This window comes from Erinaceus europaeus, chromosome 9, assembly GCF_950295315.1.
Source record: "Erinaceus europaeus chromosome 9, mEriEur2.1, whole genome shotgun sequence".
Taxonomy (NCBI): domain Eukaryota; kingdom Metazoa; phylum Chordata; class Mammalia; order Eulipotyphla; family Erinaceidae; genus Erinaceus; species Erinaceus europaeus.
Window position 1 is genome coordinate 53,393,512 of NC_080170.1, and position 13,137 is coordinate 53,406,648.

Consider the following 13,137-nt stretch of genomic DNA (forward strand, 5'->3'; position numbering starts at 1 on the left):
TGAGCAAGAAAATTTTAGATAAAACAGTGCCCAGGTGGAGAGTTCCCTCTCACCATTGGTTCTGGTAAACAGACTTTCACTGTTTTTGTGCCTCAGTTAGTGGCCCGAGAAATGGGAACAAATTGGAAATTTCATTGTGCTAATGAGCCCCATATTTCTGGGCAGGTAGAGAGGTAAATTAGATCCTAAAGGAGATTTTAACTAAATTAACCCTTGAAACTGGCAGGGGATGGGTATCGCTCCTGGCTCAGGCCCTTCTGAGAGTGCACTATTTCCCATTTGTAAACAAACTATCTCCCTTTGAAATGGCTTTTTGCAGACTGCTGCTGTCATGATCTGTAATTCTCTTGTCTCTGATCCATTCCACAACTGTTACCAAGTTCTTACAGATCTCCAGCCTATATTGCAGGACAAAGTAGAATGTTGTGCTACGAGTCTTTGGGAAAGACCTTATATCGTGATCCTGAGTACACCAACTGCTGCAAAGGTTGCTGGAAAGTGCCACTAGATTCATCACACTCGTTTAAACAGGACAGTTGTGGAGCCCACTGACACAGAAGATTCTTAAGATAATGGTTCTTAGAACCGGGTATGCTGAGGCTTCAACAGAAAGAGAAGATGAAGATGAATCAAGGATTTGATTCCCAGCTAAGACGAGTGGGGAATGTGAGAGGCAGTAACTCTAGAATAGTTATAAGTATAGTTGCTTTTTGAGTTTGAGTTTTAAGAATAGTTTAAATATAGTTGCTTTTTGCCCTCCTGCCCAGTGAGGTGGAAAATTCCTTGCCCTTCTCCCCACGACAGAACCTAAGAGACCATCAATTATTTTGACAGACCCTGCAGCGAGCAGGACTCATCATGACCTCTGCAACAGAATACTGTTACCAGACAGTTAAAAATGGCCTGACAAATGATGACCTGATAGATTGCAAACAGATGGTCGGTGGTCCCAATAAAGAACAAAAAAATGTGGTGACCCCCACTTTGGCCGGGACCTATTGGTCTGGTGTAATGTCTAAAACTAGCCCATGCTTTGCTCTGAATAGATCAGGCTTTTGCTAAGTTTGAAATGATTGGATATAGGCTGGTAAGGTGATGTGTTCCCCCTCCCTGAGTGTAGTCTGAATTCCTATAAATTGTATGGTTTGAGCTTTGTTCAGGGTCGAGCTTGGTAGACTAACACCAGTCACCATCTCGTGAATAAACAATTCGTGAATAAACATCTTTTGCTTCCTTGCAGTGGATGGTGGTTTGATTTCGCTCTTTAACACCCGAGGCCCTGGGTTCTATCCCTGGTACCAAGGGGAAAAACATTCTGGAGAACTTATAAATTAAATAAGATTCTTTTTTTAAATATTCTTTTAAAAATTTATTTATTTTCACTTTTGTTGCCCTTGTTTTTTATTGTTGTAGTTATTATTGTTGTTATTGATGTCATCATTGTTAGATAGGACAGAGAGAAATGGAGAGGAGGGGAAGACAGAGGGGGAAAGAAAGACAGACACTTGCAGACCTGCTTCACTGCCTATGAAGTGACTCCCCTACAGGTGGGGAGCCAGGGGCTCAAACTGGGATCCTTACTCCTGTCCTTGTGCTTCCCGCCACTTGCGCTTAACCTGCTGCGCTACTGCCCAACTCCCCTAAGATTCTTTATAACAAGCTATAGCCAAGCACAGTTCCTTCCTTGCCCTTATAGAAAGCTTTTGCTGAGAGGTTCTGTTCTCTTCATTTTGGGAAAATGTTCAGAAATAATGTTCATAATCTGGTAATGTTTATATACTGGTAATGTTTACAAGCTTCCTAACAGAGGGAGAGAAAGATAGACACCTGCAGACCCGCCTCACCACCTGTGAAGCAACTCCCCTGCAGGTGGGGAGCCGGGGGCTCGAACTGGCATTCTTCAGCCGGTGCTTGCACTTTGTGCCATGTGCACTCAATCCACTGCGCTACCGCCCAACTCCCTGGATTCTTATAGAATGCTTGGGCTTGCCTCCTCTCCCCCAGTGAGCTAAGAGCAGAAATTTGAGCCATTAGGTTATGTGTGGACAGTCTGCTTACCTAAAGCGATTCCTCCATGTGGTGGTGCCCCATAGTCTAAAGCCTGGAGCAGATGGGAGAGCAATTTCACATCTTCCTGAAATTCAGAAGATTGTTTGATTAAAATACACACTGAAGCCACACTTTCATATATGGAACTTAGATGCTGAAAAGAAATAATTGAGTTAATAAAATATTGCAGGGGTGGGTGGGTGGGTAGTGCAGTGGGTGAACAGCACATGGCACAAAGCGCAAAGACCGGTGTAAGGACCCCCGGCTCCCCACCTGCAGGGGAGTCACCTCATAGGCGGTGAAGCAGGTCTACAGGTGTCTCTCTTTCTCTACCCCTCCTCCTCTCTCCATTTCTCTCTGTCCTATCCAACAATGATGACATCAACAACAACAATAAAAAAAACAACAAGGACAACAAAAGGGATATCCAATAATATACACACATATATATATATATATATATATATATATATATATGAAACACTGGTATTTCTTTACTTTTCTTTCTTTCTTTTTTTTTGCTTTCAGGGTTATTGTTGGGGCTCGGTGCTGCACTACAAATCCACTGCTCCTGGAGGCTATTTTGTCCCTTTTGTTGCCCTTGTTGTTTATCTTTGTTATTATTGGTGTCATTATTGTTGGATAGGACAGAGAGAAACAGAGAGAGGATGGGAAGACAGAGAGGGGAGAGAAAGACACCTGCAGACTTGCTATACTGCCCGTGAAGCAACTCCCTACAGGTGGGGAGTCGGGAGCTTGAATCGGGATCCTTAAGCTGGTCGGTGTGCTTTGTGCCATGTGCCCATGTGCGCTTAACCCGCTATGCTACTGCCCAGCTCCCATGGTGTTTCTTTAAAAAAAACAACAACATACATTGCAGGGCAGGGAAGATAGCATAATGGCTGTGCAGAAAGACTCTGCTCTTTTGCAATGTTCCAGATTCAATAACCTGCCCCATCATAAGCCAGAGTTAAGCAGTGCTCTGCTTCAAAACAAAACAACACACACTGTGAGGGTATATAGTTCAGCCTGTTAGATCAACAACTTGTATGTCTGAGTCCACAGACGCCAGATTCAATCCTTGGCATAACTTTTACCTATAGGTAAGCAGTGTGTTGTGGCCCTCTTTCTCTCATAAGTTAAAAAAAAAAAATTACTATAGGACTACTCAGCTCTGGTTTATTGTGGTATTGCAGATTGAAAAAATGGGACTTCTGGTGTCTTAGGCATGGAAGTCTTTTTGTATAACCATTATGCTATGTCCCAGGGCACACACAGCCCAATGAGCAGAGAGCCGGGCTCTCTCAGGCTATTTCCCCTGCAAATACATCTAAAAATAAATAAATAAATAAATAAAAGGGTAGCTGGGTGGTGGCCATTGAAATAGCTCACTTGGAGAGTGTGCTGTTTTGCCATGTGCGTGGGTTTGAGTAGTTCAGCCCCAACAGAATTGAAGGAAGCTTCGGTCTTTTACTCTCTCTCTCTCTCTTTCTTTCTTTCTTTCTTTTTTTTTTTTTTTTTTACCAGAGCACTGCTCAGCTTTGGCTTAAGATGGTGCAGGGGATTAAACCTGGGACCCTGGAGCCTCAGACATGTGAGTCTCTTTGCATAACCATTAAGCTATCTACTGCTACCCGGCCTTTTACTCTCTGCTTCTCTATATTTACCTTAAAATAACAAAGTTCTAGGAATATAGCTTAGTGGTAGGCTGCATGCTCTGTTTTAAGGGCCTGGATCCCACCCCTAAAGCCCAAATAAACAATAGTGAAAAAGCTTACATCTGTAAATTAATTACATGATTTTTTTTTATTTTTTAAAAGTTTTTTTTTTGTTTTGTTCCTTAATTTTTTAAATCTTTATTTATTGTATAGAGACAGCCAGAAATTGAGAGGGTAGGGTAGACAGAGAGTGACACCTGCAGCACTACTTCATCACTTGTAAAGCTTCCCCCCCTGCAGGTGGGGACTGGGGACTTGAACAAGGTTCTTGCACATAACATATATGCTCAACCCATAGGTGTGCTACCACCCAACCCCCACAAAATGATCTTTCAGATCAGATGCTCTTGGTTTCTCTTTATGAAATCTATTCTAGCCTTTCATGCTTTAAGATCTTAATTATTCACTGACGAGTAAGAGAGCATGAGAGTAGCTCTCTGGCACATGTGGTGCTGGGGCCAAAACTCAGGACCCCATGCTTCAAAGCCCAATAATCATGCTACTGTGCCACCTCCTGGCACAGCATTCTAGATGATCATCAACAAACTAAACAGTATGGGAGATGACACAGTGGATAAAGTGTTAAGATTTTTAAGCATGAGGTCCTGAGTTCAATTTCCAGCAGCAAATGTACCAGAGTGATGTCTGTTTTTCTTCCCACTCTCCCCCCTTTCTCATTAGATCAAATCACAAAAAACAAACAACAACAACAAAAACCTTGTAAGTTCTTAGGCATATATCTATATAAGCTTTAATATTTTTTAAAATTTATTTATTTTCCCTTTTGTTGCCCTTGTTGCTTTTTTTATTGTTGTAGTTATTACTGTTGTTGTTATCAATGTTGTCACTGTTAGAGAGAAATGGAGAAAGGAGGGGAAGACAGAGAGGGGAAGACAGAGAGGAAGACAGAGAGGAAGACAGAGAGGGGAAGACAGAGAGAAAGATAGATACCTGCAGACCTGCTTCACCCCTGTGAAGTGACCCCTGCAGGTGGGGACACGGGGGCTCGAACCAGGATCCTTACGTTGGCCCTTGCGCTTCGCGCCATGTGCGCTTAACCCACTACACTACCGCGGGACTCCCACAGGCTTTAAATTTTTAGAGACCAGGATGTGGTATACCTGGTTTAGTGCATATATTAAGTGAGCAAGGACACAGGTTCAAGCACCCAGTCCCTACCTGTGAGGAGAAGTTTCATGAGCGGTGAGACAGTGTTCTCCTTCTCCATCTCCCATTTCCCTCTCACTTTCCCTGCTTCTATCCCTCCAAACCAATAAATAAATAAATAAATAAATAAATAAATAAAAATGTCGTCACTGGGGCCTCACTGCTCTGGGCCAATATCCAGACAGAGACAACACCACAGCACTGAAACTTCCCAGGTCAAGGCTCAATCACCAGCACCACCATAAACCATTGTTGAGTAGTGCTCTGGTAAACTAATAATAATATTGAAACTAAACAAATCATGTTAAAAGACTTTACCTGGGCTATGAAGATAACATAATGGCTATGCAAAAGATTTTCATGCCTGAGGCTCAGAGGTCACAAGTTCAATACCCAGCTCCACCATAAGTCAGAAATAAATATATAAAGATAAATAAAACCAATGTGACTATGAATGTAAAATAAAAAAAAAAAAGACTTTACCTTTAATAATGTTGCTAGGATGTAGCGCTGCAGCTCTGCGTTGTGGATTCTGATCGAGCCACCTCCTATCTCACTGCCATTTAAAACCAAGTCATAGTGTTGGCTGCGGACCTACAAGATTCACAGCCTTTGTATTAGAGGAAAGTATCTGATTTTAAGTGCTGGCCCAAACCCAGTGCTCTTCTACAATTTGTTTGTTTCTTTTATTCTATTTCATTGGTACTTGACAGGACATAGAGAAGTTGAGAGAGCAGGGGAGACAGACAGGGAGAAAGACACCTGCAGACCTGCTTCACTACTCATGAAGTGTCCTCTCTGCAGGTGGGGAGCAGAGGCTTGAACCAGGATCCTCGAATATAGAGATACGTCTGCTTAACCAAATATGCCACCACACAGCTCCTCTTCTACAGTTTCCAGACCTGAGTCAAACTGAAATCTGAAGCTCTCTGCCTTGACTTTTCTCATTTCCTTCTCATGAAAGTAGAGGGAAAGTACCTTTTCAGGCTCAGTGTACAGGAGGTGAAGGTCTCTTGGGTGAGGAGCAGTAAAAGGGTGGTGGGCTGCCTCTAGCTTCCCAGGCTCTTCCTCCTTAGGAAGAAAGAGTGGGAAATCTACCACCCACAGAAAAGAGAATAAAGCTGGGTCTCGGATTACTACTCCTCTGGCTTCTAGAAGGTCAGCACATTCCAGTCGTAACTTTCCCAGCAAGGAGCACTGCAAACAGAAGAAACAGAGCTGAGGTAGTTCTATGAAAGTCACAGCAGGTGGCAGACCACAGATCCTTTTTTTTTTTTTTTTTTGCACCTCCAGGGTTATTGCTGGGGCTCAGTGCCTATATTATGAATCCACTGCTCCTGGAGGCCATTTTTCTCCTTTTGTTGCCCTTGTTGTCTATTGTTGTTGTTGTTGGATAGGAGAGAAATGGGGCAGGGGGTAGAGAGGGGGAGAGAAAGATAAGACACCTGCAGACCTGCTTCACCACCTGTGAAGCGACCCCCTTGCAGGTGGGGAACCAGGGGCTCAAACCGGGATCCCTACGCCAGTCCTTGAGCTATGCGCCACATGCGCTTAACCTGCTGCACTACTGCCCTGCCTTCCAGACCACTGACTCTAAAGCAGGCTACTCAGAGAAAGGATCGGCCCATAAACACAACCAGAATCTCTTAGGAGGCAAAGATCTGAGTATAAAATGGGTTGAGTGGTCGGTCACTCAGCAGACTGGCTGAGCAGCTAAGAAAACAGGTATTGACAGGCCATTTGGCTACTTATTTCTCTGCACATTTTCATAGTAAGTGAGGATAAAAAAGCCTTATTCAAGGGGCTGAGTGGTGATGCACCCCATAGAGTGTATCTATTTCCTGCTCAAGGGTTCAAATTCAAGTCCCTGTCCCCATCTGCCAGGGGGAAATTTCATGGTTGGTGAAGTAATGCTGCCATTCACTCTCAAATTCTATCTTTCGGAAAAAAAAAAAGCCTTCTTCAAGTTTTCCAAGTTTGTTGGGAAGACAGGTATATGAAAGGTTAAGAACCGCAGCTATTGTGGCCCAGGAAGTGGTACAGTGGGTAAAGCACTGGACTTTTTTTTTTTTTTTATTCCCTTTTGTTGCCCTTGTTGAGCACTGGACTTTTAAGCATAAGGTCCTGAATTTGATCCCTGGCACCACATGTCAGAGTGGTGCTCTAGTTCTCTCTCACCTATATAAAATAAAATAAAAAAAGGGAGGGAAGAAGAAAGGAAAGAAGGAAGGAAGGAACGAAGAGAAAAACACTGCAGGATTAGAAAGACAGCACAATGGTTATGCCAAAGACTCATGCCTAAGGCTCTGCAGTCCCAGATGCAATCCCCAGCACCACGTTAAGCCAGAGCTCAGCAGTGCTCTAGAGGTCTGTATCTGTCTCAGTAAAATAAATATTTAAAAATTACAGGAAAAAAAAAACTGCAGCTATTATGATTATTTCTTGACTCCTCCTAAGGAATGTGGGGAACATTTGAAAATTGCCTGGCACATGGTCCATGTTCAATAAATATTGGTTATGATCAGTATAGATTAGAGGCTAATTAAAGAGTGGCAGAGGGTTGTACCTTGGGAGGTGGTGTGGTGACTAGAGTATTAGACTCTCCAGCATGAAGTTCTGAATTTGACCCCTAGCACTGAACGTGCTAGAGTGATGTTCTGGTTCTCTCTCCTGTAAAAAAAAAAGCAGAGGGCACCCAGGTGTTGGAGCCAAAGTAGAAAAGTCACTTAGGGCTATTGATATTTGTGAGTAAACATGAAAAAATGTTTTCATTTTCATGGTTTTGCTGACAAGAAAATTGATAGTCAACGGCTTACAAAATAGCTTAGTTGGATAGCATGCTACTTGGTCACTTGTGTGACCCAGGTCTTAGCCCAACCACCATACTGGAGGAAAATTCAGTCCTGTAGTCTCTTTCATTTTCTGGATCCTAAAAAAAAAAAAAAACGCACGAGGCACAAAGCGCAAGGACCAGCATAAGGATCCCGGTTCGAGCCCCCGGCTCCCCACCTACAGAGGAGTCACTTCACAGGCGGTGAAGCAGGTCTGCAGGTGTCAAAAAAATAAAGAAAGAAAAATAAAGAAAATAATAATAAAATAAAAAATTGATAGTCCAAGCTTTATTTTTTAATCTTTATTTTTATACTGGATAGAGATAGCTAGGAATTGAGAGGAAGGGGGTAATAGAGGTGAGAGAGAAATACCTGTAGCAGGTAAGTTTCATGAGTGGTGAAGTGATGGGTTATACTGGTGAGAGTGACTGAACCTGGGACCTTGGAGCCTCAGGCAAGAGTCTGTTTGCATAACCTTTATGCTATTTTCCCCGCCCTATAATACAATTCTAAAAAGTATGGGGGGGGAGTCGGGCTGTAGCGCAGCAGGGTAAGCGCAGGTGGCGCAAAGCACAAGGACCGGCACAAGGATCCTGGTTTGAACCCCGGCTCCCCACCTGCAGGGGAGTCGCTTCACAGGCGGTGAAGCAGGTCTGCAGGTGTCTATCTTTCTCTCCCCCTGTCTTCCCCTCCTCTCTCCGTTTCTCTCTGTCCTATCCAACAACAACGACAACAACAATAATAACTACAACAATAAAACAACAAAGGCAACAAAAGGGAATAAATAAATAAAATAAAATATTAAAAAAAAAAAGTATGGGGAACTGAGCAGCCTGCTTGGCCTCAGACATACTGTCTTACTGGGTTGGGATGTGATTTTTCTACTCAGGAGTGAAATTAACAGTCACTTTCAAATGTATGTTATGCTCACAGAAGGGGGCCTTGTCAGCAGGACTGGGTAGGGGGTGCTTTTCTTACTGCTGTGTTGTGCTCTCCTGCAGTCAGCAAGACCACATCCTCCTCCTGGGTCTCCATGAGTCTGCTTAATCCCTGGCTCTGCTCCTCCACTATGATTTTAGCAACTGGAGAATTCCAATTTCTGTTGGCTTTCAAGAACACAGGTAAGACTTCCTATGAAAAAGAAAAAGACTTACACTTAACAAAATGAGTAGTTGACTTCTTTCTTTTTTTTAATATTAAAAAAAAACTTTAAATATTTATTTATTCCCTTTCGTTGCCCTTGTTTTATTGTTGTGGTTATGATTGTTGTTATTGATGTCGTCACTGTTGGATAGGACAGAGAGAAATAGAGAGAGGAGGGGAAGACAGAGAGAGGGAGAGAAAGACACCTGAAGACCTGCTTCACTGCTTGTGAAGAGTTTCCCCTGCAGGTGGGGAGCTGGGCACTAGCACCGATATCCTTGCATGGGTACTTGGCTCTTGGCGCCACGTGTTCTTAACCCGCTGTGCTACCACCTGGCTCCTTAATTTTTTAATCTTTATTTATTGGATAGAGACAGCCAGAAATTGAGAGGGTAGGGGGAGATAGAAAGACACCTGCAGGGAGCTGGGTAGTAGCGCAGCAGGTTACGTGCAGATGAAGCAAAACACAAGAGCCAGCATAAGGATCCCAGTTGGAGGCCCCAGCTCCACACCTGCAGGGGAGTCGCTTCACAGGCAGTGAAGCAGGTCTGCAGGTGTCTATCTTTCTCTCCCCCTGTCTTCCCCTCCTCTCCATTTCTCTCTGTTCTAACCAACAATGGATGACATCAATAACTACAATAATAATAGCTACAACAATAAAAAAACAAGTGTCGGGCAGCCCCCCTGCTCCATGCTGCATTGCTGATAGCATGGCCTATTTACATAATCATTGTTTTACCTGAAAGATCCCCACCCATTGATCTATTTTCTTTCTACCTAGAGACCCGCCCTGCCTGCAGGATAACATTAATCCCACCAGTCAAAACCATGGAAACATCTGCTAAGGAAGTTCCCAGCGTGCCATTTTCCTTTCTTCACCCCCTTTTTCTAGCCATTTCTGACTTGCCACTTCCGGTTTTATCCTATAAAGTCACTTCTGTTTCTGGTTTTTCTCTCTTCTCTTCCAGTTTCTGGTTTCTCTCTCTTCTCTTCCGCATTCCAACCTAGAGGCGGGCAGGCATGCAGGGGGAGGCAGACACCGGCCATTGTAGTTTGGTGCTCCGTGGCTTAACCTGCTGTACTCATGACCCACTCTGGGACTCCCGCATGAATAAAGAATTGTATTAACACGCCACCATGAGTTCCTAGTCCCTCTCCTGTGACGTAAGTCCAGCAAACAAGGGGAACTAAAGGGAATAAATACATAAATAAAAAGGAAGATACGGGAGTTGGGCGGTAGCGCAGCAGGTTAAGTGCATGTGGTATGAAGCACAAGGACTGGCATAAGAATCCTGGTTCGAGCTCCCGGCTTCCCACCTGCAGGGGAGTTGCTTCACAAGTGGTGAAGCAGGTCTGTAGGTGTCTATCTTTCTCTCCCCCTCTGTCTTCCCCTCCTCTCTCCATTTCTCTCTGTCCTATCTAACAACGACGACATCGACAGCAACAACAATAATGACAACAATAAAACAACAAGGGTAACAAAAAGGAATAAATAAATTAAAAAAAAAGAAAGATACTTGTAGTACTGCTTTACCACTCATAAAACTTTAATCCTGCAGATGGGGACTGGGGACTTGAACTTGGGCCCCTGCGCATTGAAACAAGTGTGCTCAACCAGGTGCGCCACCACTCAGACCCTTATTTTTCTGATAATATAAAGAACACTTGTTTCTTTTTACATATATATAATTTAAAAAATTTTTTTATTTATTTACTCTCTTTTGTTGCCCTTGTAGTTTTATTGTTGTAGATATTATTGCTGTTAGTGAGGTCATCATTGTTGGATAGGACAGAGAGAAATGGAGAGGGGAGGGGAAGACAGAGAGGGGGAGAAAAAGACAGACACCTGCAGACCTGCTTCACCACCTGTGAAGCGACTCCCCTGCAGGTGGGGAGCCAGGGGCTCGAACTGGGATGCTTAAGCCGGTCCTTGTGCTTTGTGCCACCTGCACTTTAACCCGCTGTGCTACCGCCTGAGTCCCTATATAATTTATTTTATTTATAGTTTATTACTACCTTTATTGGATAGAGAAAAACAGAAATCTAGAGGAAAGGGGGAAATAGGGAGAGACAAAGAGAGATGCCTGCAGCCCTGCTTTTCCACTTGCAAAGCTTTTCCTCTGTAGGAGGCGACTGGGGGCTCAAACCTGAATCCTTGAGCACTGTAACATGTGTGCTCAACCAGGTGTGACACCACCTGGCCCTAACATTTGTTTCTAGTAGAAGAGAACCTATGTAAAATAATCTCAAGACCCTCCCTGAGTCCCTTCAAAATCCTAAAAATTTTGTTACCTCCTTACCTGATTAAAATGGTCAGTTGCAAATTTTCTAATGGATTCAATGTCTTTCCTTTTTAAGTATTTCTGATGAGAAAAAAATATATACTCATAAATTTATTAAAAGGAAAACAGTTTACTTCTTAAATGTGAACTTGTATTAATAAGGTTTTATTGTTTTTACTTATTTATTTTGCTTTTTGTTTGAAACTAAAGCACTGCTCAACTCAGATTTATGGTGGTGCCAGGGAATAAAACTTGGAGCCTCAGACAGGGAAGTGTTTTTGCATAAGCACTATGCTGTCTCCTTGGCCTTCTATTAAAGTTTAAAGCACACTGTTAGATATGAAAGTGTGTATTTTTGATGAGACCTTTTTTTCTATGACTCAGGCATGCCATGTTGAAACTACACATTATAGAAAAAACACAGTATACAGTACACATTATAGAGAAAACACAGTATTGGTAGGAGAGATAGCATAATGTTTATGCAAAGAGACTCAGGTCTGAGGGTCTAAAGCCCCAGGTTCAATCTTCTGCACCAACATAAATCAGAGTTGAGGAGTGCTTTGGTTTAAAAAAAAGGAAGAGGCAGAAGTAGTAGCAGGAGAAAGAAAAGAAGAAGAAAGATGGAAAGAAAACAGCATTGTACTTCACTTACGATGCCTTTGGGGATGTTTATGGCTTTGACACTTCCCTGGGGTTTACTGAGTGCTTCCTGAAGAAATTCAATCTTTGTGTTTCTAAAGACATCACTGATATCTACAATCTGCATAAAAGAAGAAAAAAAGTAAACATGATATAACTTTTATCATAACACTTTAATGTATCATTATTTATTTATTTATTTAATTTTTAACCAGAGGAATGCTCAACTAGCTTATGGTGATGTGGGGGATTGAACCTAGACCTTTGGATACTCAGGCATGACAGTCTCTGTATAACCATTATGCTATCTAGCCCCACCTCAAAAACACTTATTTTGGGAATTGGGCTGTAGCACAGTGGGTTAAGCACAGGTGGCGGAAAGTGCAAGGGTGGGCGTAAGGACCTTGGTTTGAGCCCCCAGCCTCCCACCTGCAGGGGAGTCTCTTCAGAAGTGGTGAAGCAGGTCTCTAGATGTCTATCTTTCTCTCCCAATCTCTGTCTTCCTCTTTTCTCTTCATTTCTCTCTGTCCTATCCAACAACGACAACATCAATAACAACAATAGTAACTACAACAATAAAACAAGGGTAACAAAAGGGAATAAATTTAAAAAAATGTTAAAAAAACACTTATTTTTAAAAAGTTTATTTATTTGAATTTTATATTTATTTATTTATTTATTGCCTCCAGGGTTATTGCTGGGGCTCGGTGCCTGCACCATGAATCCACTGCTCCTGGAGGCCATTTTTTCCCTTTTGTTACCCTGGTTGTTTGTATTGTTGTGGTGGTGATTATTGCTATTGATGTCATTGCTGTTGGCTAGGACAGAGAGAAATGGAGAGAGGAGGTGAAGACAGAGAGGGGGAGAGAAAGATGGACACCTGCAGACCCGCTTCACCGCTTGTAAAGCGACTCCCCCACAGGTGGGGAGCTGGAGGCTCGAACCCGGATCCTTACGCTGGTCCTTGCGCAACGTGCCCTTAACCCGCTGGCCCCCTTATTTGAATTTTAATCAGAGCACTGCTCAGTTCTGGTTTATGGTTGTGCGAGGGATTGAACCTGGGACTTTGGAGCCTCAGGCATGAGAGTCTCTTTGCATGACCATTATTCTATCTACCCCATCCACCTCATAAAACACTTTATAAACAAGATTTTACAGATGAAGATTGATCTCTGTGGATGGGGCACTATGGTAGTGTTATATTCTAATGTACCACTCACTCGCTAGTGACCATTTGTGGTACTTTTTTTTTTTTTGGGTAAAGAATTATTCAGTTATGGACCCAGGTGGTGGCGAGCCTAGTCG

The 13,137-nt window shown here is 42.9% G+C and overlaps 1 protein-coding gene across 2 annotated transcripts in view; it reads right to left on the minus strand.

Moving 5' to 3' along the window:
• The window catches only part of DARS2 (aspartyl-tRNA synthetase 2, mitochondrial), a 41,853-nt gene that overhangs the window by 7,786 nt on the left and 20,930 nt on the right, over positions 1–13,137 (minus strand). The window contains exons 11-16 of one of the 2 annotated variants that reach the window (XM_007531802.3): positions 11,846–11,953; positions 11,209–11,271; positions 8,744–8,896; positions 5,913–6,131; positions 5,418–5,528; positions 2,059–2,134 (exon numbers count right to left, since the gene is read on the minus strand). In XM_007531802.3, coding sequence (XP_007531864.1) covers positions 2,059–2,134; positions 5,418–5,528; positions 5,913–6,131; positions 8,744–8,896; positions 11,209–11,271; positions 11,846–11,953 — 730 coding nt within the window. Of the gene's footprint in view, positions 1–2,058; positions 2,135–5,417; positions 5,529–5,912; positions 6,132–7,500; positions 7,605–8,743; positions 8,897–11,208; positions 11,272–11,845; positions 11,954–13,137 lie in introns of those variants that run through there. The other variant, XM_060197920.1, reaches the window with a different exon arrangement.